Source organism: Leptodactylus fuscus, unplaced genomic scaffold, assembly GCF_031893055.1.
Source record: "Leptodactylus fuscus isolate aLepFus1 unplaced genomic scaffold, aLepFus1.hap2 HAP2_SCAFFOLD_222, whole genome shotgun sequence".
Lineage (NCBI taxonomy): Eukaryota > Metazoa > Chordata > Amphibia > Anura > Leptodactylidae > Leptodactylus > Leptodactylus fuscus.
This window is the reverse complement of record NW_027440245.1, coordinates 55,624-82,456: the sequence shown is the minus strand read 5'-3', so window position 1 is coordinate 82,456 and position 26,833 is coordinate 55,624. Positions and strand designations below refer to the sequence as shown.

The 26,833-nt window shown below is 41.4% G+C and overlaps 1 protein-coding gene across 1 annotated transcript in view; it reads left to right on the top strand.

Moving 5' to 3' along the window:
• VWDE (von Willebrand factor D and EGF domains) overlaps positions 1-24,876 on the top strand; it is a 79,288-nt gene extending 54,412 nt beyond the window's left edge. Inside the window, exons 22-31 of the mRNA XM_075261585.1 lie at positions 132-227; positions 317-412; positions 2,247-2,342; positions 3,229-3,324; positions 4,968-5,063; positions 8,497-8,592; positions 11,151-11,246; positions 11,905-12,000; positions 12,104-12,207; positions 24,432-24,876. Of these exons, the coding sequence (XP_075117686.1) occupies positions 132-227; positions 317-412; positions 2,247-2,342; positions 3,229-3,324; positions 4,968-5,063; positions 8,497-8,592; positions 11,151-11,246; positions 11,905-12,000; positions 12,104-12,207; positions 24,432-24,446 (887 nt within the window). The 3' untranslated portion in view covers positions 24,447-24,876. The remainder of the gene's footprint in view (positions 1-131; positions 228-316; positions 413-2,246; positions 2,343-3,228; positions 3,325-4,967; positions 5,064-8,496; positions 8,593-11,150; positions 11,247-11,904; positions 12,001-12,103; positions 12,208-24,431) is intronic.
• Positions 24,877-26,833: the final 1,957 nt, after the last annotated feature.

Here is a 26,833-nt window from a genome sequence, read left to right as displayed (position 1 = left end):
TGTAGTAAAGCCTGTAGGAAACCCCTACGTTACTTTTCTAGATGATTCCGCTCCCCCTCTCCCCTGTTTAGTCGTCCGCCTTCTGTTTGTATTACGCTAATTCACCCATTAATTATCTTTCCGTAACTCAGCAATTTGCCGCCATCCATGCGGAAGAAATATGGAATGCAGCGCTCCGAATGTTTGTAAATGTAAGCCGGGCTACTCTGGATACAACTGTCAGGCGGGTGAGCGGCCGCACACGGTCATTTGTCCCACTAAATGTTTACAGCTGAGGACTTTCTGCTTCCTTCTAATGAGACTTGATCTCCTACAGCTGTGTGCCGCCCGGACTGCAGGAACCGTGGGAAGTGCGCCAAACCCAACGTGTGCGAGTGCGCGCCGGGCTACGGAGGGGCCACCTGCGAGGAAGGTGACCGCCAACCCCCATGTACTATATCGTACCATCTCATCTCAAAGGGAACGTTCACATCTGTATCAAGGGACCAGAAGAACTGAAAAATGGTCCATCTGATGACGAACAACAGATCCCAAAGGATCCCATTGACTGTAGTCCATTAGTTATCGCCAGATGAGAAAACGTTGGGTTTGCAGGACTTTTTGGTCCAGGATTCCTGATGGACTCTGTGATGCAGATGTGAACGTGGCCTTATCATACAGTATGTTGTTACAATGTAACACACAGAGAACATGAAGCTGGTGGCCCAGGTGCAAAATCTATAATGGGGGCTCCACCTACTATGTGTTATTTATGGGGTCTCCTTATGGTCCAGCATAGACCTTGGAACCCTCAGACACCTGAGTGCACCCTCAGTAGTTACACCCCTGAGTTATACTTGCATAGCCTTTGGTCATACAGTGACCCCTTGACGGGTCCACGCCCAAAACAACCCCTCCTGCCCCCAAACCAAGTGAGGCTAACCACTTTGGAGTGAGATGGGTAAACCACTTCTCGTTTCAGGCTTGGATGTGTCCAAGTTTACCAGGATGGGTTGCAAAAATTTGAGCCTATCCTAGGAACCGCAATGGGGATTCTGGACCCCCACCGGTGACTATGTCCACATCTACTGTCAGTCATCCTTCCAGTATAGTCCTTAAAGGGCCAGCGTGCCTTATAATAAGTTTGCTCAGCCTAACTATCACTATTTATTTCTGCCCCTATGACAACACATCCTGGCCACACTCCCTGTTATTCTATTACACACTTGGTTCTGACCTGAATTGTTCCCGGCTACACTAACCTTTTCCTACCAGCCCTGACCCCTGATAGGTCAGCTCTATTACTAAATATTAGAGATGAGCGAGTACTGAGATGTTCGAGATTCGATGTTCATTTTGAGTAAAGCCTCAATATTAGACTACTCGATTGATACTCATCCTGCAGAACCAGCATTGATTAGCCAAATGCTATACAGTGTACAGCATTCAGCAAATCAACGCTGGTTCTGCAGCAGGCTCGTCCTTGCTAGTCAAGAGAGCTGGCAGTTTGCTGTTACGAGGGAGCTTACTTTTTCTCATAGGAAGGAATTGACCAGCGTTGATTGGCCAGTGTACAGCATTCGGTCAATCAACGCTGGTTCTGCAGCAAGGACCCCATTATAGTCTATGGGGTCCGTGTGCTTTAACAGCACAGTGCTTGCAGTTGCGCTGATAAAAAGTAAGCTCCCTCATAACCGCAAGCTGCCAGCTCTCCCGACTAGCAAAGACGAGCCTGCGGCAAATCAATGTTGGTTTTGCAGCAGGCTCGTCCTTGCTAGTCAGGAGAGCTGGCAGCTTGCTGTTACGAGGGAGCTTACTTTTTCTCTTAGGAAGGAATTGACCAGCGTTGATTGGCCAGTGTACAGCATTCGGCCAATCAACGCTGGTTCTGCCGAAGGCTTGTCTGTGAGGAGGCGGAGTCTAAGATCAGGACCACAGCAGTCTCCATTGTGGTTCAATCTTAGACTCCGCCTCCTCACAGACGAGCCTCCGGCAGAACCAGCATTGATTGGCCGAATGCTATACAGTGTATACCATTGGGCAAATCAACGCAGTTCTGAATCGAATCTTTACTGCGAATGGCGATAGTATTCGAACGAGTACGAGTATTTCGAATACCTACTCGATCGAGTACCTACTCGCTCATCTCTACTAAATATGGATTCATTCCAGCCATTAAGGTGCAGCTGTCACACATGAATATTTTATTATTCTCTGTTATTTTATATTTTATTATTTTTTTATTTGTATTTTTATTACTATTTCAGCCTTCTGTGATCCGCCCTGTGAGCATGGAGGCGCCTGTCAGGCTAGGAACGTCTGCTCCTGCCCCTTCGGTTACGTTGGACCCCGATGTGAAACAAGTAAGTCTTTTCAGACCACAGAAAAAAAAAATCAAATGTAATGTGTTTTTTTCTATAAATAAAAATACTGTAACAAACTAAATCCATATGCAGTGAGCGCCCTCTAGTGGCATAAACTACTAATCACATCCCTCTGACACAGTGATCCCTTTTCTTGTTCCCCGCACCCACCGCAGAGAAAGTGATTGCAAAGATGAGCTCTTGTTTGAATAGGAGCCTGTCTAGTTATATGATCCCCTCTGGAGCACTCACCTGCTCTGCTCCTAAGATGCGCACAGTATAGTCTGCAGGAGTCAGGCTGAGCCTCTGATACACTTCCATGTTCATACAGGAAATAATGGGGCAGATTTCTTATGCCTTGTAGGCCAAGCATGAAAAAGTTGCAGTTTTTCCATTTTTGTGCCACCCATGCCACTTCCCTGAAAAAAGTGTAGTCACGACCCCAGCTGGCAAAGATATCAAATGTACCTTGTTATAAATTGGGCACATTCTCCAGCAGGGGTATGAAGACTGGTATTGAATATATCTTCATATATATATTTGTACTGTGTGTATCAGAGGAGCAGAGAGGAGATCAGCGCTCCAGAGGGGAGCACATAACCTTACAATAAAGCTGCCAGTCAGTTATTCAGTTACATTACACTACACACAGGCTCATTGTCATAGAGAGAAGCTATGTTAGGAGGCTGCAAGTAGCTCAGAGCCTGAGAAATAACCAGAAACCTTGAGTGCAGCTTTGTATGTGACTGGAGTATTCTGTAGAGAAAAAGTTACTTCACAAAGCAATGTTCGTCACTTTCTCTTTCATTCAGCTTCTTGCACCTCTTCTTTATTATTTGCAAGTGACACTGATGACATCATCAGCCCAGTTTATTTCTATTCTTAGTGGTCTGCAACCGTCACTGCGAGAATGGAGGTGAATGTGTGGCCCCCGACGTGTGCAAGTGCAAGCCAGGCTGGAGCGGACCCACCTGCGGCACACGTGAGTCTTATAGTTCTGTGCTGGGTAATATTTGTCTTGAAGAAAAAGATTCCAAGGAAAAGATCCCCCAAAACAGCCTGACAGTGAGTAGGTAACCTGTATACTCTCATAGGGTATATAGGATCCCATATACGCTCAATCCAGCTTTCCTCGGTGTATACCCCTGAAAAAACCTAAGTGGTATACAGCAAATCTGTGTATAGTGTATATATACGCTGAATGCAGCTTTCCTGGTTGTATTCCACTCTCAGATAAAAGTGGTATACAGCTAAATATAAAATAACATCTCTGTTTATGGGCTGAGGCTGAACGGGGCATAAACTTATAATGCAGGGGGGGCCCCAATCTGTCTCTAACTCAAGAGAGCCTAGACACGCAGGTGCTATCATGTGGTTACAAGTAGAAGAGCGGCTCAGCAAGTGACAGTTGGGGTTCATTGTGTACACTCTATGCCACCAAAAGGCTAACTGGGGGGCGTACTTGCACCCCCACACCAAGCTCACCCAAACCTCAGCTGGGGGAAGCCTCCACTCACCCCAAGGGCCACAGGTCCAACTTCTACACCCAATACCTGTAAGGCGCAGAGGGATCGGAGAGGACAGGGCTGGGGTTGACCAGGTACTCAGGCAACATGCGCCTATACTGTGCCCTCCTGGTGACACTAGGCCCCTCAGTGGCAGTAGTTTGCTCAGGGGGAGGGGGGGGCATTACCGTGTCCTAGACCTTGGAGAGTGTTCCCCTGGTGGTTGTGGACCAGATGGCAGTTGTTAGCCTTTTGGAGGAAATCTCCTCTCTGCCGCCAGCCAGGGTTTACGGAAACATTTCCATCATATTCTGCACCAGGTGCTTGTGGCAATCATTTATGTGATTTTAACTCTCCCCTACCAGAACGAAAGACGAGATTTTTTTCTTATACCAGGGGTCGAGGATGACAAAAATTCAGTATTGGATGCACTGAAGGCCTGAGTCTCCACTAGCAGGAACGCCAACATCTCCAGGGCCAGCAGTTTTGAGATGAGCCCGTTGAAGGCTTGGGCATGTGGGTGGGTTGCGCTGTACTTCTGCCTGCAATGAAACGCCTGGGAGATGGGGAGTTGCTGGGAAGAGGCTCATGATGGTGCAGGCAAAAGGAGCAAAGGCCAGAAAAGGTGCAGATGAGGGTGAACTCCCCAAAGTGTCAGAGGCAGATGTTGAGGTGTCCTGGCTGGTGGTCTGGACTGCAGCTCCAGCACTGGAAACTGTGGAAGAGTCAGTGTTGGCAATGCTGACCGACGATTGTCCTGCGTTTGCTCTCTGCCACTGAGCCCAGGGCTTGGCTTCCAAATGACGGCACATGCCAGAGGTGGTAAGGTTACTCTTTTCAGAGCCCCTATTCAGTTTAGACTTGCAAAGTGTGCAAACCCCACTAAATTTGTCCTCTGCGTATATATTGAAAAATCTCCACACCATCGAGGAACGTGGCCTTGATGGGGAAGTTTCTCTCAGGTGGCTAGAAGAGGGAACATCTTGGGCTACTCCAATATTGAGCGGCTATTCGAAACGAATAACGAGATGTTCGCTCATCTCTAATCGCTGTGCATTTTGTTTCTCTATGTATACAGTATATATATATATGATTAATAATTCACTGGATTTTTTTCCAGCCGTGTGCCAGCCTGTGTGTCTGAATGGTGGAACCTGCCTGAAGTCCAATATCTGTCTATGTCCAAATGGATTTTATGGTGCTCAGTGTCAGAATGGTGAGACCCAAAATGTAATACATATAAACCTACTATTGGTGTATACCAGCAGAATAGTGAGCGCAGCTCTGGAGTATAATACAGGATAAGTAATGTAATGTATGTACACAGTGACTGCACCAGCAGAATAGTGAGCGCAGCTCTGGAGTATAATACAGGATAAGTAATGTAATGTATGTACACAGTGACTGTACCAGCAGAATAGTGAGCGCAGCTCTGGAGTATAATACAGGATAAGTAATGTAATGTATGTACACAGTGACTGTACCAGCAGAATAGTGAGCGCAGCTCTGGAGTATAATACAGGATAAGTAATGTAATGTATGCACACAGTGACTGTACCAGCAGAATAGTGAGCGCAGCTCTGGAGTATAATACAGGATAAGTAATGTAATGTATGTACACAGTGACTGTACCAGCAGAATAGTGAGCGCAGCTCTGGAGTATAATACAGGATCAGTAATGTAATGTATGTACACAGTGACTGCACCAGCAGAATAGTGAGCGCAGCTCTGGAGTATAATACAGGATAAGTAATGTAATGTATGTACACAGTGACTGTACCAACAGAATAGTGAGCGCAGCTCTGGAGTATAATACAGGATCAGTAATGTAATGTATGTACACAGTGACTGTACCAGCAGAATAGTGAGCGCAGCTCTGGAGTATAATACAGGATAAGTAATGTAATGTATGTACACAGTGACTGTACCAGCAGAATAGTGAGCGCAGCTCTGGGGTATAATACAGGATAAGTAATGTAATGTATGTACACAGTGACTGTACCAGCAGAATAGTGAGCGCAGCTCTGGTGTATAATACAGGATAAGTAATGTAATGTATGTACACAGTGACTGTACCAGCAGAATAGTGAGCGCAGCTCTGCAGTATAATACAGGATAAGTAATGTAATGTATGTACACAGTGACTGTACCAGCAGAATAGTGAGCGCAGCTCTGGAGTATAATACAGGATCAGTAATGTAATGTATGTACACAGTGACTGCACCAGCAGAATAGTGAGCGCAGCTCTGGAGTATAATACAGGATAAGTAATGTAATGTATGTACACAGTGACTGTACCAGCAGAATAGTGAGTGCAGCTCTGGAGTATAATACAGGATAAGTAATGTAATGTATGTACACAGTGACTGCACCAGCAGAATAGTGAGCGCAGCTCTGGAGTATAATACAGGATAAGTAATGTAATGTATGTACACAGTGACTGCACCAGCAGAATACTGAACGCCGCTCTGGAGTATAATACAGAATAAGTAATGTAATGTATGTACACAGTGACTGTACCAGCAGAATAGTGAGTGCAGCTCTGGAGTATAATACAGGATAAGTAATGTAATGTATGTACACAGTGACTGCACCAGCAGAATAGTGAGCGCAGCTCTGGAGTATAATACAGGATAAGTAATGTAATGTATGTACACAGTGACTATACCAGCAGAATAGTGAGCGCCGCTCTGGAGTATAATACAGGATAAGTAATGTAATGTATGTACACAGTGACTGCACCAGCAGAATAGTGAGTGCAGCTCTGTAGTATAATACAGGATCAGTAATGTAATGTATGTACACAGTGACTGCACCAGCAGAATAGTGAGCGCAGCTCTGGAGTATAATACGGGATAAGTAATGTAATGTATGTACACAGTGACTGTACCAGCAGAATAGTGAGCGCAGCTCTGGAGTATAATACAGGATAAGTAATGTAATGTATGTACACAGTGACTGTACCAGCAGAATAGTGAGCGCAGCTCTGGAGTATAATACAGGATAAGTAATGTAATATATGTACACAGTGACTGCACCAGCAGAATAGTGAGCGCAGCTCTGGACTATAATACAGGATAAGTAATGTAATGTATGTACACAGTGACTGTACCAGCAGAATAGTGAGCGCAGCTCTGGAGTATAATACAGGATAAGTAATGTAATCTATGTACACAGTGACTGGACCAGCAGAATAGTGAGTGCAGCTCTGCAGTATAATACAGGATAAGTAATGTATGTACACAGTGACTGTACCAGCAGAATAGTGAGCGCAGCTCTGGAGTATAATACAGGATAAGTAATGTAATCTATGTACACAGTGACTGTACCAGCAGAATAGTGAGTGCAGCTCTGCAGTATAATACAGGATAAGTAATGTATGTACACAGTGACTGTACCAGCAGAATAGTGAGGGCAGCTCTGGAGTATAATACAGGATAAGTAATGTAATGTATGTACACAGTGACTGTACCAGCAGAATAGTGAGCGCAGCTCTGGAGCATAATACAGGATAAGTAATGTAATGTATGTACACAGTGACTGTACCAGCAGAATAGTGAGCGCAGCTCTGGAGTATAATACAGGATAAGTAATGTAATGTATGTACACAGTGACTGTACCAGCAGAATAGTGAGCGCAGCTCTGGAGTATAATACAGGATAAGTAATGTAATGTATGTACAGAGTGACTGCACCAGCAGAATAGTGAGCGCAGCTCTGGAGTATAATACAGGATAAGTAATGTAATGTATGTACACAGTGACTGTACCAGCAGAATAGTGAGCGCAGCTCTGGAGTATAATACAGGATAAGTAATGTAATGTATGTACACAGTGACTGTATCAGCAGAATAGAGAGTGCAGCTCTGGAGTATAATACAGGATAAGTAATGTAATGTAATGTACACAGTGACTGCACCAGCAGAATACTGAACGCCGCTCTGGAGTATAATACAGGATAAGTAATGTAATGTATGTACACAGTGACTGTACCAGCAGAATAGTGAGCGCAGCTCTGGAGTATAATACAGGATAAGTAATGTAATGTATGTACACAGTGACTGCACCAGCAGAATAGTGAGCGCAGCTCTGGAGTATAATACAGGATAAGTAATGTAATGTATGTACACAGTGACTGTACCAGCAGAATAGTGAGGGCAGCTCTGGAGTATAATACAGGATAAGTAATGTAATGTATGTACACAGTGACTGCACCAGCAGAATAGTGAGCGCAGCTCTGGAGTATAATACAGGATAAGTAATGTAATGTATGTACACAGTGACTGTACCAGCAGAATAGTGAGCGCAGCTCTGGAGTATAATACAGGATCAGTAATGTAATGTATGTACACAGTGACTGTACCAGCAGAATAGTGAGCGCAGCTCTGGAGTATAATACAGGATAAGTAATGTAATGTATGTACACAGTGACTGTACCAGCAGAATAGTGAGCGCAGCTCTGGAGTATAATACAGGATAAGTAATTTAATGTATGTACACAGTGGCTGTATCAGCAGAATAGAGAGTGCAGCTCTGGAGTATAATACATGATAAGTAAAGTGACTTAATTAAATAAATTTGTGACCAGAAATAGATATTTTCTTTGTGACATCGTATATGATTTGCCAGTAAGTGTCTGATGATATTTCAGCCATCTGCAGTCCTCCATGTAAGAATGGCGGTCAGTGTATGAGGAATAATATCTGCAGCTGTCCTGAAGGCTACACTGGAAAAAGATGTCAGACAAGTAAGTGCCCCCGTGTGTCATTAGTGAAGAATTGCTGGTCAGATAAGCCGAGTCTTTGTGCGGTGCCGACCAGAGTTTTTTGAAAAATTGTTACCAATATTGGGCAGCAGGTCAGTGTGGTGCAGTCAGTCTTGCAGCCCATTCATGTGGAGGACAGACGTCTTATCTCTCCTCTGTCAAGTAAAATACTGATACAAAACACATAAACATTCTCAGGGTTGGGCATCAAACTGATACATTTTATCCTTATTGATACATTGTAACTAGAGATGAGCGAACACTAAAATGTTCGAGGTTCGAAATTCGATTCGAACAGCCGCTCACTGTTCGAGTGTTCGAATGGGTTTCGAACCCCATTATAGTCTATGGGGAACATAAACTCGTTAAGGGGGAAACCCAAATCCGTGTCTGGAGGGTCACCAAGTCCACTATGACACCCCAGGAAATGATACCAACACCCTGGAATGACACTGGGACAGCAGGGGAAGCATGTCTGGGGGCATAAAAGTCACTTTATTTCATGGAAATCCCTGTCAGTTTGCGATTTTCGCAAGCTAACTTTTCCCCATAGAAATGCATTGGCCAGTGCTGATTGGCCAGAGTACGGAACTCGACCAATCAGCGCTGGCTCTGCTGGAGGAGGCGGAGTCTAAGGTCGCTCCACACCAGTCTCCATTCAGGTCCGACCTTAGACTCCGCCTCCTCCGGCAGAGCCAGCGCTGATTGGCCGAAGGCTGGCCAATGCATTCCTATGCGAATGCAGACTTAGCAGTGCTGAGTCAGTTTTGCTCAACTACACATCTGATGCACACTCGGCACTGCTACATCAGATGTAGCAATCTGATGTAGCAGAGCCGAGGGTGCACTAGAACCCCTGTGCAAACTCAGTTCACGCTAATAGAATGCATTGGCCAGCGCTGATTGGCCAATGCATTCTATTAGCCCGATGAAGTAGAGCTGAATGTGTGTGCTAAGCACACACATTCAGCACTGCTTCATCAAGCCAATACAATGCATTAGCCAGTGCTGATTGGCCAGAGTACGGAATTCGGCCAATCAGCGCTGGCTCTGCTGGAGGAGGCGGAGTCTAAGGTCGGACCTGAATGGAGACTGGTGTGGAGCGATCTTAGACTCCGCCTCCTCCAGCAGAGCCAGCGCTGATTGGTCGAGTTCCGTACTCTGGCCAATCAGCGCTGGCCAATGCATTCTATTAGCCCGATGAAGTAGAGCTGAATGTGTGTGCTTAGCACACACATTCAGCTCTACTTCATCAGGCTAATAGAATACATTGGCCAATCAGCGCTGGCCAATGCATTCTATTAGCTTGATGAAGCAGAGTGTGCACAAGGGTTCAAGCGCACCCTCGGCTCTGATGTAGCAGAGCTGAGGGTGCACAAGGGTTCAAGTGCACCCTCGGCTCTCCTACATCAGAGCCGAGGGTGCGCTTGAACCCTTGTGCAGCCTCGGCTCTGCTACATCAGAGCCGAGGGTGCGCTTGAACCCTTGTGCACACTCTGCTTCATCAAGCTAATAGAATGCATTGGCCAGCACTGATTGGCCAGAGTACGGAATTCGGCCAATCAGCGCTGGCCAATGCATCCCTATGGGAAAAAGTTTATCTCACAAAAATCACAATTACACACCCGATAGAGCCCCAAAAAGTTATTTTTAATAACATTCCCCCCTAAATAAAGGTTATCCCTAGCTATCCCTGCCTGTACAGCTATCCCTGTCTCATAGTCACAAAGTTCACATTCTCATATGACCCGGATTTGAAATCCACTATTCGTCTAAAATGGAGGTCACCTGATTTCGGCAGCCAATGACTTTTTCCAATTTTTTTCAATGCCCCCGGTGTCGTAGTTCCTGTCCCACCTCCCCTGCGCTGTTATTGGTGCAAAAAAGGCGCCAGGGAAGGTGGGAGGGGAATCGAGTTTTGGCGCACTTTACCACGTGGTGTTCGATTCGATTCGAACATGGCGAACACCCTGATATCCGATCGAACATGTGTTCGATAGAACACTGTTCGCTCATCTCTAATTGTAACAAGATCTCAGGACAGAGCCGAGGTTTGTGCAGGTAATGTATTCACAGAATTGACTAGCCTCGATACAACTGTGACAAGAATGCAGATGTGAGAAGCGTTAGGACTGAATCTATCTCCTATCTATCTATCTATCTATCTATCTACCTACCTATCTCGAGACAGACTAAAGGTCACATGACTCATATAACATGTCTATGGAGAGGCGGAGGGGATGAGAGCAGGAAGTGGAGGAGATAAGAGAAGAAAGACTGATGCTGGAGCCAAATAGGAGCTTTCTATCACAACCAAAGCACTTTACTCACCTCAGTTCAGGCCATTTGTGAGTGTGACATAGACAGTAATGGAGCAGACTCTCCTTTTCTTACTGTATGCAGTGAATGGCAGCTAGTCTCCACCCACCTGCTCAGGGAGAAATGCAAGTTCATTATGGAGCGCTGCAGGTTTATATAGAAGAGCAGGTGCCACTGTCTGACCTCATTGTAATTGGGAGTGTTAACAATTTGCTTCCCAGGTGTCTGTGACCCGACCTGTATGAATGGAGGGAAATGCGTGGGACCCAATATCTGCTCCTGTCCATCGGGCTGGAAAGGAAAGCGATGCAACACACGTGAGAGAGTCAATGTGACACCCATCATACACTTGTATCATTAACATGGAGGATGGTAGATTTTTATTTTCTGTACATGATTATGGGGGTGGCCATGTTGCCTGAGCTGTGACCTCATCTATTGTTAGTAGTGCTGTAATGTTAGATTAGTGGTTTTATCTATAGCGGTGTTATCTATCTTTTATGTACATCAGGTGACGGCTGCAAAGAAAATTTCAACAGAATTGACAAGTGTCACTCTATAATTAGGCTTAGTGGCCAGAGTTGAAAATGCAGGATTTAGTACTTTTTGTAAAATCTAGATAATGACATTGAAAATTAAAAAAATCCTGAAACATATGTTTAATTAAAAAAAAATTAGGTAAATTGATGACCAGCTTTCTAGAAGGCTTGTGACATGATACGGGGTATAAGCCAAACCACAACATCTCCACTTAGGAAAACTTCTTTGAATATGTTTTCTTCTACCTATGTGAACAGAAGCCTAAGACTATTGTAACTTGTCTGGTGTATATGGTGCCAGATCGGGCCCTGTGGGATCATCGGTGGCCCCTGATATCAAGGCTCATCCATCTTGCGCTCAGTACAGTGCGAGTTTATGTGAAGTCTTTGCACTTTGTCTATTTTGATAATTAATTGTGCGTTTGCTTTCCTCCAGCAATCTGTCTCCAGAAGTGCAAGAACGGGGGCGACTGTATCGGCCCAAATACCTGCCAGTGCCCGGCGGAGTGGGAAGGGGCGCAGTGCCAGACGCGTAAGTGATATGTGATCTGCGCCATTACAGGGACTGTTTATATCTACAGAAGGTTCTGAAATAAAATGTTTCTGTGTTTAATGAGTTTTTACTATTTATTCAGCCGTCTGCAATTACAAGTGTTTATATGGAGGGCGCTGCACCGCCCCGAATGTGTGCGCCTGCCGCCCCGGATATACCGGAGTCACATGTAGTCACAGATCACAGGTAACGGCTCTAGGATAGAAAGGGGGGGGAGGTATACTATGTTATTGTACAGGGATAATACACACAGTGATGTCACAGTACAGGGATAATACACACAGTGATGTCACAGTACAGAGATAATACACACAGTGATGTCACAGTACAGAGATAATACACACAGTGATGTCACAGTACAGAGATAATACACACAGTGATGTCACAGTACAGGGGTAATACACACAGTGATGTCACAGTACAGAATAATACACACAGTGATGTCACAATACAGGATAATACACACAGTGATGTCACAGTACAGGGATAATACACACAGTGATGTCACAGTACAGAGATAATACACACAGTGATGTCACAGTACAGAGATAATACACACAGTGATGTCACAGTACAGAATATTACACACAGTGATGTCACAGTACAGAGATAATACACACAGTGATGTCACAGTACAGAGATAATACACACAGTGATGTCACAGTACAGAGATAATACACACAGTGATGTCACAGTACAGAATATTACACACAGTGATGTCACAGTACAGAGATAATACACACAGTGATGTCACAGTACAGGATAATACACACAGTGATGTCACAGTACAGGGATAATACACACAATGATGTCACAGTACAGAATAATACACACAGTGATGTCACAATACAGGATAATACACACAGTGATGTCACAGTACAGGGATAATACACACAGTGATGTCACAGTACAGAGATAATACACACAGTGATGTCACAGTACAGGATAATACACACAGTGATGTCACAGTACAGGGATAATACACACAGTGATGTCACAGTACAGAGATAATATACACAGTGATGTCACAGTACAGAGATAATACACACAGTGATGTCACAGTACAGAGATAATACACACAGTGATGTCACAGTACAGGATAATACACACAGTGATGTCACAGTACAGAGATAATACACACAGTGATGTCACAGTACAGGATAATACACACAGTGATGTAACAGTACAGAGATAATACATACAGTGATGTCACAGTACAGAGATAATACACACAGTGATGTCACAGTACAGAGATAATACACACAGTGATGTCACAGGACAGGGATAATACACACAGTGATGTCACAGTACAGAGATAATACACACAGTGATGTCACAGTACAGAGATAATACACACAGTGATGTCACAGTACAGGGATAATACACACAGTGATGTCACAGTACAGAGATAATACACACAGTGATGTCACAGTACAGGGATAATACACACAGTGATGTCACAGTACAGGATAATACACACAGTGATGTCACAGTACAGGATAATACACACAGTGATGTCACAGTACAGAGATAATACACACAGTGATGTCACAGTACAGAGATAATACACACAGTGATGTCACAGTACAGAGATAATACACACAGTGATGTCACAGTACAGGGATAATACACACAGTGATGTCACAGTACAGGATAATACACACAGTGATGTCACAGTACAGAGATAATACACACAGTGATGTCACAGTACAGGATAATACACACAGTGATGTCACAGTACAGAGATAATACACACAGTGATGTCACAGTACAGGATAATACACACAGTGATGTCACAGTACAGAGATAATACACACAGTGATGTCACAGTACAGGATAATACACACAGTGATGTCACAGTACAGGGATAATACACACAGTGATGTCACAGTACAGGATAATACACACAGTGATGTCACAGTACAGAGATAATACACACAGTGATGTCACAGTACAGGATAATACACACAGTGATGTCACAGTACAGGGATAATACACACAGTGACGTCACAGTACAGAGATAATACACACAGTGACGTCACAGTACAGAGATAATACACACAGTGATGTCACAGTACAGGGATAATACACACAGTGATGTCACAGTACAGGATAATACACACAGTGATGTCACAGTACAGAGATAATACACACAGTGATGTCACAGTACAGGATAATACACACAGTGATGTCACAGTACAGGATAATAAACACAGTGATGTCACAGTACAGAGATAATACACACAGTGATGTCACAGTACAGGATAATACACACAGTGATGTCACAGTACAGAGATAATACACACAGTGATGTCACAGTACAGGGATAATACACACAGTGATGTCACAGTACAGAGATAATACACAAAATGATGTCACAGTACAGAGATAATACACACAGTGATGTCACAGTACAGAGATAATACACACAGTGATGTCACAGTACAGAGATAATACACACAGTGATGTCACAGTACAGAGATAATACACACAGTGATGTCACAGTACAGGATAATACACACAGTGATGTCACAGTACAGGATAATACACACAGTGATGTCACAGTACAGAGATAATACACACAGTGATGTCACAGTACAGGATAATACACACAGTGATGTCACAGTACAGAGATAATACACACAGTGATGTCACAGTACAGGGATAATACACACAGTGATGTCACAGTACAGAGATAATACACAAAATGATGTCACAGTACAGAGATAATACACACAGTGATGTCACAGTACAGAGATAATACACACAGTGATGTCACAGTACAGAGATAATACACACAGTGATGTCACAGTACAGAGATAATACACACAGTGATGTCACAGTACAGAGATAATACACACAGTGATGTCACAGTACAGGATAATACACACCGTGATGTCACAGTACAGGATAATACACACAGTGATGTCACAGTACAGGGATAATACACACAGTGATGTCACAGTACAGGATAATACACACAGTGATGTCACAGTACAGAGATAATACACACAGTGATGTCACAGTACAGGGATAATACACACAGTGATGTCACAGTACAGAGATAATACACACAGTGATGTCACAGTACAGGATAATACACACAGTGATGTCACAGTACAGGATAATACACACAGTGATGTCACAGTACAGGGATAATACACACAGTGATGTCACAGTACAGAGATAATACACACAGTGATGTCACAGTACAGAGATAATACACACAGTGATGTCACAGTACAGAGATAATACACACAGTGATGTCACAGTACAGGATAATACACACCGTGATGTCACAGTACAGAGATAATACACACAGTGATGTCACAGTATAGAGATAATACACACAGTGATGTCACAGTACAGAGATAATACACACAGTGATGTCACAGTACAGGGGTAATACACACAGTGATGTCACAGTACAGAGGTAATACATACAGTGATGTCACAGTACAGAGATAATACATACAGTGATGTCACAGTACAGAGATAATACATACAGTGATGTCACAGTACAGAGATAATACATACAGTGATGTCACAGTACAGAGATAATACACACAGTGATGTCACAGTACAGAATAATACACACAGTGATGTCACAGTACAGAGATAATACACACAGTGATGTCACAGTACAGGATAATACACACAGTGATGTCACAGTACAGAGATAATACACACAGTGATGTCACAGTACAGGATAATACACACAGTGATGTCACAGTACAGGATAATACACACAGTGATGTCACAGTACAGGATAATACACACAGTGATGTCACAGTACAGGGATAATACACACAGTGATGTCACAGTACAGAGATAATACACAAAATGATGTCACAGTACAGAGATAATACACACAGTGATGTCACAGTACAGAGATAATACACACAGTGATGTCACAGTACGGGATAATACACACAGTGATGTCACAGTACAGGGATAATACACACAGTGATGTCACAGTACAGAGATAATACACACAGTGATGTCACAGTACAGGATAATACACACAGTGATGTCACAGTACAGAGAATACACACAGTGATGTCACAGTACAGAGATAATACACACAGTGATGTCACAGTACAGGATAATACACACAGTGATGTCACAGTACAGAGAATACACACAGTGATGTCACAGTACAGGGATAATACATACAGTGATGTCACAGTACAGAGATAATACACACAGTGATGTCACAGTACAGAGATAATACACACAGTGATGTCACAGTACAGGATAATACACACAGTGATGTCACAGTACAGAGAATACACACAGTGATGTCACAGTACAGAGATAATACACACAGTGATGTCACAGTACAGAGATAATACACACAGTGATGTCACAGTACAGAGATAATACATACAGTGATGTCACAGTACAGAGATAATATATACAGTGATGTCACAGTACAGAGATAATACACACAGTGATGTCACAGTACAGAATAATACACACAGTGATGTCACAGTACAGAGATAATACACACAGGGATGTCACAGTACAGGATAATACACACAGTGATGTCACAGTACAGGATAATACACACAGTGATGTCACAGTACAGGACAATACACACAGTGATGTCACAGTACAGAGAATACACACAGTGATGTCACAGTACAGAGATAATATATACAGTGATGTCACAGTACAGAGATAATACACACAGTGATGTCACAGTACAGAATAATACACACAGTGATGTCACAGTACAGAGATAATACACACAGGGATGTCACAGTACAGGATAATACACACAGTGATGTCACAGTACAGGATAATACACACAGTGATGTCACAGTACAGGGATAATACACACAGTGATGTCACAGTACAGAATAATACACACAGTGATGTCACAGTACAGAGATAATACACACAGTGATGTCACAGTACAGGGATAATACACACAGTGATGTCACAGTACAGGATAATACACACAGTGATGTCACAGTACAGAGATAATACACACAGTGATGTCACAGTACAGAGATAATACACACAGTGATGTCACAGTACAGGATAATACACACAGTGATGTCACAGTACAGGATAATACACACAGTGATGTCACAGTACAGAGATAATACACACAGTGATGTCACAGTACAGGATAATACACACAGTGATGTCACAGTACAGAGATAATACACATAGTGATGTCATAGTACAGAGATAATACACACAGTGATGTCACAGTACAGAGATAATACACACAGTGATGTCACAGTACAGGATAATACACACAGTGATGTCACAGTACAGAGAATACACACAGTGATGTCACAGTACAGAGATAATACATACAGTGATGTCACAGTACAGAGATAATACACACAGTGATGTCACAGTACAGAGATAATACACACAGTGATGTCACAGTACAGAGATAATACACACAGTGATGTCACAGTACAGGATAATACACACAGTGATGTCACAGTACAGAAATAATACACACAGTGATGTCACAGTACAGAGATAATACACACAGTGATGTCACAGTACAGAGATAATACACACAGTGATGTCACAGTACAGGGATAATACACACAGTGATGTCACAGTACAGAGATAATACACACAGTGATGTCACAGTACAGGATAATACACACAGTGATGTCACAGTACAGGATAATACACACAGTGATGTCACAGTACAGGATAATACACACAGTGATGTCACAGTACAGAGATAATACACACTGTGATGTCACAGTACAGGACAATACACACAGTGATGTCACAGTACAGGGATAATACACACAGCGATGTCACAGTACAGAGATAATACACACAGTGATGTCACAGTACAGAGATAATACACACAGTGATGTCACAGTACAGAATAATACACACAGTGATGTCACAGTACAGAGATAATACACACAGGGATGTCACAGTACAGGATAATACACACAGTGATGTCACAGTACAGGATAATACACACAGTGATGTCACAGTACAGGGATAATACACACAGTGATGTCACAGTACAGAGAATACACACAGTGATGTCACAGTACAGAGATAATACACACAGTGATGTCACAGTACAGGGATAATACACACAGTGATGTCACAGTACAGGATAATACACACAGTGATGTCACAGTACAGGGATAATACACACAGTGATGTCACAGTACAGGGATAATACACACAGTGATGTCACAGTACAGAGATAATACACACAGTGATGTCACAGTACAGGATAATACACACAGTGATGTCACAGTACAGAGATAATACACACAGTGATGTCACAGTACAGGATAATACACACAGTGATGTCACAGTACAGAGATAATACACACAGTGATATCACAGTACAGGATAATACACACAGTGATGTCACAGTACAGAGAATACACACAGTGATGTCACAGTACAGAGATAATACATACAGTGATGTCACAGTACAGAGATAATACACACAGTGATGTCACAGTACAGAGATAATACACACAGTGATGTCACAGTACAGAGATAATACATACAGTGATGTCACAGTACAGAGATAATACACACAGTGATGTCACAGTACAGAGATAATACACACAGTGATGTCACAGTACAGAGATAATACACACAGTGATGTCACAGTACAGAGATAATACATACAGTGATGTCACAGTACAGAGATAATACACACAGTGATGTCACAGTACAGAGATAATACACACAGTGATGTCACAGTACAGAGATAATACACACAGTGATGTCACAGTACAGGATAATACACACAGTGATGTCACAGTACAGAGATAATACACACAGTGATGTCACAGTACAGAGATAATACACACAGTGATGTCACAGTACAGAGATAATACACACAGTGATGTCACAGTACAGGGATAATACACACAGTGATGTCACAGTACAGGATAATACACACAGTGATGTCACAGTACAGGATAATACACACAGTGATGTCACAGTACAGGATAATACACACAGTGATGTCACAGTACAGGACAATACACACAGTGATGTCACAGTACAGGGATAATACACACAGCGATGTCACAGTACAGAGATAATACACACAGTGATGTCACAGTACAGGATAATACACACAGTGATGTCACAGTACAGGGATAATACACACAGTGATGTCACAGTACAGGATAATACACACAGTGATGTCACAGTACAGAGATAATACACACAGTGATGTCACAGTACAGAGATAATACACACAGTGATGTCACAGTACAGGATAATACACACAGTGATGTCACAGTACAGAGATAATACATACAGTGATGTCACAGTACAGAGATAATACACACAGTGATGTCACAGTACAGAGATAATACACACAGTGATGTCACAGTACAGGATAATACACACAGTGATGTCACAGTACAGGGATAATACACACAGTGATGTCACAGTACAGAGATAATACATACAGTGATGTCACAGTACAGAGATAATACACACAGTGATGTCACAGTACAGAGATAATACACACAGTGATGTCACAGTACAGGGATAATACACACAGTGATGTCACAGTACAGAATAATACACACAGTGATGTCACAGTACAGAGATAATACACACAGTGATGTCACAGTACAGGGATAATACACACAGTGATGTCACAGTACAGGATAATACACACAGTGATGTCACAGTACAGGGATAATACACACAGTGATGTCACAGTACAGAGATAATACACACAGTGATGTCACAGTACAGAGATAATACACACAGTGATGTCACAGTACAGGATAATACACACAGTGATGTCACAGTACAGAGATAATACACACAGTGATGTCACAGTACAGGATAATACACACAGTGATGTCACAGTACAGAGATAATACACATAGTGATGTCACAGTACAGAGATAATACACACAGTGATGTCACAGTACAGAGATAATACACACAGTGATGTCACAGTACAGGATAATACACACAGTGATGTCACAGTACAGAGAATACACACAGTGATGTCACAGTACAGAGATAATACATACAGTGATGTCACAGTACAGAGATAATACACACAGTGATGTCACAGTACAGAGATAATACACACAGTGATGTCACAGTACAGAGATAATACACACAGTGATGTCACAGTACAGGATAATACACACAGTGATGTCACAGTACAGAGATAATACACACAGTGATGTCACAGTACAGAGATAATACACACAGTGATGTCACAGTACAGGATAATACACACAGTGATGTCACAGTACAGGATAATACACACAGTGATGTCACAGTACAGGATAATACACACAGTGATGTCACAGTACAGAGATAATACACACTGTGATGTCACAGTACAGGACAATACACACAGTGATGTCACAGTACAGGGATAATACACACAGCGATGTCACAGTACAGAGATAATACACACAGTGATGTCACAGTACAGAGATAATACACACAGTGATGTCACAGTACAGAATAATACACACAGTGATGTCACAGTACAGAGATAATACACACAGGGATGTCACAGTACAGGATAATACACACAGTGATGTCACAGTACAGGATAATACACACAGTGATGTCACAGTACAGGGATAATACACACAGTGATGTCACAGTACAGAGAATACACACAGTGATGTCACAGTACAGAGATAATACACACAGTGATGTCACAGTACAGGATAATACACACAGTGATGTCACAGTACAGGATAATACACACAGTGATGTCACAGTACAGGATAATACACACAGTGATGTCACAGTACAGGACAATACACACAGTGATGTCACAGTACAGGGATAATACACACAGTGATGTCACAGTACAGAGATAATACACACAGTGATGTCACAGTACAGGATAATACACACAGTGATGTCACAGTACAGGGATAATACACACAGTGATGTCACAGTACAGGATAATACACACAGTGATGTCACAGTACAGAGATAATACACACAGTGATGTCACAGTACAGAGATAATACACACAGTGATGTCACAGTACAGGATAATACACACAGTGATGTCACAGTACAGAGATAATACATACAGTGATGTCACAGTACAGAGATAATACACACAGTGATGTCACAGTACAGAGATAATACACACAGTGATGTCACAGTACAGGATAATACACACAGTGATGTCACAGTACAGGATAATACACACAGTGATGTCACAGTACAGGGATAATACACACAGTGATGTCACAGTACAGAGATAATACATACAGTGATGTCACAGTACAGGATAATACACACAGTGATGTCACAGTACAGGATAATACACACAGTGATGTCACAGTACAGGATAATACACACAGTGATGTCACAGTACAGAGATAATACACACAGTGATGTCACAGTACAGAGATAATACACACAGTGATGTCACAGTACAGGGATAATACACACAGTGATGTCACAGTACAGAATAATACACACAGTGATGTCACAGTACAGAGATAATACACACAGTGATGTCACAGTACAGGGATAATACACACAGTGATGTCACAGTACAGGATAATACACACAGTGATGTCACAGTACAGGGATAATACACACAGTGATGTCACAGTACAGAGATAATACACACAGTGATGTCACAGTACAGAGATAATACACACAGTGATGTCACAGTACAGGATAATACACACAGTGATGTCACAGTACAGAGATAATACACACAGTGATGTCACAGTACAGGATAATACACACAGTGATGTCACAGTACAGAGATAATACACATAGTGATGTCATAGTACAGAGATAATACACACAGTGATGTCACAGTACAGAGATAATACACACAGTGATGTCACAGTACAGGATAATACACACAGTGATGTCACAGTACAGAGAATACACACAGTGATGTCACAGTACAGAGATAATACATACAGTGATGTCACAGTACAGAGATAATACACACAGTGATGTCACAGTACAGAGATAATACACACAGTGATGTCACAGTACAGAGATAATACACACAGTGATGTCACAGTACAGAGATAATACACACAGTGATGTCACAGTACAGAGATAATACACACAGTGATGTCACAGTACAGGATAATACACACAGTGATGTCACAGTACAGGATAATACACACAGTGATGTCACAGTACAGAGATAATACACACTGTGATGTCACAGTACAGGACAATACACACTGTGATGTCACAGTACAGGGATAATACACACAGCGATGTCACAGTACAGAGATAATACACACAGTGATGTCACAGTACAGAGATAATACACACAGTGATGTCACAGTACAGAATAATACACACAGTGATGTCACAGTACAGAGATAATACACACAGGGATGTCACAGTACAGGATAATACACACAGTGATGTCACAGTACAGGATAATACACACAGTGATGTCACAGTACAGGGATAATACACACAGTGATGTCACAGTACAGAGAATACACACAGTGATGTCACAGTACAGAGATAATACACACAGTGATGTCACAGTACAGGGATAATACACACAGTGATGTCACAGTACAGGATAATACACACAGTGATGTCACAGTACAGGGATAATACACACAGTGATGTCACAGTACAGAGATAATACACACAGTGATGTCACAGTACAGAGATAATACACACAGTGATGTCACAGTACAGGATAATACACACAGTGATGTCACAGTACAGAGATAATACACACAGTGATGTCACAGTACAGAGATAATACACACAGTGATGTCACAGTACAGAATAATACACACAGTGATGTCATAGTACAGAGATAATACACACAGTGATGTCACAGTACAGAGATAATACACACAGTGATGTCACAGTACAGGATAATACACACAGTGATGTCACAGTACAGAGATAATACACACAGTGATGTCACAGTACAGAGAATACACACAGTGATGTCACAGTACAGAGATAATACATACAGTGATGTCACAGTACAGAGATAATACACACAGTGATGTCACAGTACAGAGATAATACACACAGTGATGTCACAGTACAGAGATAATACATACAGTGATGTCACAGTACAGAGATAATACACACAGTGATGTCACAGTACAGAGATAATACACACAGTGATGTCACAGTACAGGGATAATACACACAGTGATGTCACAGTACAGGGATAATACACACAGTGATGTCACAGTACAGAGATAATACACACAGTGATGTCACAGTACAGAGATAATACACACAGTGATGTCACAGTACAGAGATAATACACACAGTGATGTCACAGTACAGAGATAATACACACAGTGATGTCACAGTACAGGGATAATACACACAGTGATGTCACAGTACAGGATAATACACACAGTGATGTCACAGTACAGGATAATACACACAGTGATGTCACAGTACAGGATAATACACACAGTGATGTCACAGTACAGGACAATACACACAGTGATGTCACAGTACAGGGATAATACACACAGCGATGTCACAGTACAGAGATAATACACACAGTGATGTCACAGTACAGGATAATACACACAGTGATGTCACAGTACAGGGATAATACACACAGTGATGTCACAGTACAGGATAATACACACAGTGATGTCACAGTACAGAGATAATACATACAGTGATGTCACAGTACAGAGATAATACACACAGTGATGTCACAGTACAGAGATAATACACACAGTGATGTCACAGTACAGGATAATACACACAGTGATGTCACAGTACAGGATAATACACACAGTGATGTCACAGTACAGGGATAATACACACAGTGATGTCACAGTACAGAGATAATACATACAGTGATGTCACAGTACAGAGATAATACACACAGTGATGTCACAGTACAGAGATAATACACACAGTGATGTCACAGTACAGGGATAATACACACAGTGATGTCACAGTACAGGATAATACACACAGTGATGTCACAGTACAGAGATAATACACACAGTGATGTCACAGTACAGGATAATACACACAGTGATGTCACAGTACAGAGATAATACACACAGTGATGTCACAGTACAGGGATAATACACACAGTGATGTCACAGTACAGGATAATACACACAGTGATGTCACAGTACAGAGATAATACACACAGTGATGTCACAGTACAGGATAATACACACAGTGATGTCACAGTACAGAGATAATACACACAGTGATGTCACAGTACAGGGATAATACACACAGTGATGTCACAGTACAGGATAATACACACAGTGATGTCACAGTACAGAGATAATACACACAGTGATGTCACAGTACAGGATAATACACACAGTGATGTCATAGTACAGGGATAATACACACAGTGATGTCACAGTACAGGATAATACACACAGTGATGTCACAGTACAATTTTCTTTTTCTTCTTAGGCACTACGAGGATGACTCTGTATATTTATTGACTACACGCCGGATTGTTCTGACAACTTCAGACATTACTAATAAACCACAGAACTGTATCTTAGAAGAACATGTGATACAAGATGATCCCACAGCACGTCAAGCAGACGCAGCGAATGAAGATGTCTTGGCAGATCGGGTGGAGGAGGAGATTATATTTAGTAGTATTTGAGATGTTACCAGGACAGAGCGAGATATTATCACTGTGACAGAGAACGCCGATCCCTTTATTTATCTATATAAATGGGCATTTCCAGAACTGACAGGTCACAAAGATGAAGCCTTGTAAACAAGAAGAGGAAGCATGTCAGCTGATCCGATGTAGCAGAGCTGAATGTGTGCTGGAGTCCATGTATAGATGACACACTCAGCTCTGCTACATCTGCACTCACCATTGTGGTAAAATAACCATAATCAGAGAGGAGATTATTAGTGATGTCTCTCTGTACATTTTCCTGCCGCACTGCCATGTCTGGAGAAGATGTATATAATTCCATGGGAAAGATATAATAAATGTTTTTTAACCAAACCAGATAAGATTCTGCTGTGGACTCTTGGTTGGAGGAAACACCATGTTGGTTTGGGATACATTCACTGGGTCCACCAAAAAAAATATAAGACTACAAACAGCGCCACTGATGTGTACAGGTTGTGTCTGGTATTGCAACTCAGTTCCATGTAAATGTATGCATAGAAAAGTAGATAGATAGATAGATAGATAGGAGATAGATAGATAGATAGATAGATAGATAGATAGATAGATAGGAGATAGATAAATAGGAGATAGATAGATAGATAGATAGATAGATAGGAGATAGATAGATAGATAGATAGATAGATAGATAGATAGGAGATAGATAGATAGATAGATAGATAGATAGATAGATAGATAGATAGGAGATAGATAAATAGGAGATAGATAGATAGATAGATAGATAGATAGATAGATAGATAGATAGGAGATAGATAGATAGATAGGAGATAGATAGATAGATAGATAGATAGATAGATAGATAGATAGGAGATAGATAGATAGATAGATAGATAGATAGATAGATAGATAGATAGGAGATAGATAGATAGATAGGAGATAGACAGATAGATAGATAGATAGATAGATAGATAGATAGATAGGAGATAGATAGATAGATAGATAGATAGATAGATAGATAGATAGATAGGAGATAGATAGATAGATAGATAGGAGATAGATAGATAGATAGATAGATAGATAGATAGATAGATAGATAGGAGATAGATAGGAGATAGATAAATAGGAGATAGATAGATAGATAGATAGATAGGAGATAGATAGATAGATAGATAGATAGGAGATAGATAAATAGGAGATAGATAGATAGATAGATAGATAGATAGATAGGAGATAGATAGATAGATAGGAGATAGATAGATAGATAGATAGATAGATAGATAGATAGATAGGAGATAGATAGATAGATAGATAGATAGGAGATAGATAGATAGATAGATAGATAGATAGATAGGAGATAGATAGATAGATAGATAGATAGATAGATAGATAGATAGATAGGAGATAGATAGATAGATAGATAGATAGATAGATAGATAGATAGGAGATAGATAGGAGATAGATAAATAGGAGATAGATAGATAGATAGATAGATAGATAGATAGATAGGAGATAGATAGATAGATAGATAGATAGATAGATAGATAGATAGATAGATAGGAGATAGATAAATAGGAGATAGATAGATAGATAGATAGATAGATAGATAGGAGATAGATAGATAGGAGATAGACAGATAGATAGATAGATAGATAGATAGATAGATAGATAGATAGGAGATAGATAGATAGATAGATAGATAGATAGATAGATAGGAGATAGATAGATAGATAGATAGATAGATAGGAGATAGATAGATAGATAGATAGATAGATAGGAGATAGATAGATAGATAGATAGATAGGAGATAGATAGATAGATAGATAGATAGATAGGAGATAGATAGATAGATAGATAGATAGATAGATAGATAGATAGGAGATAGATAGGAGATAGATAAATAGGAGATAGATAGATAGATAGATAGATAGGAGATAGATAGATAGATAGATAGATAGATAGATAGATAGATAGATAGATAGGAGATAGATAAATAGGAGATAGATAGATAGATAGATAGATAGATAGATAGATAGATAGGAGATAGATAGATAGATAGATAGGAGATAGATAGATAGATAGATAGATAGATAGATAGATAGATAGGAGATAGATAGATAGGAGATAGATAGATAGGAGATAGACAGATAGATAGATAGATAGATAGATAGATAGATAGATAGATAGGAGATAGATAGATAGATAGATAGATAGATAGGAG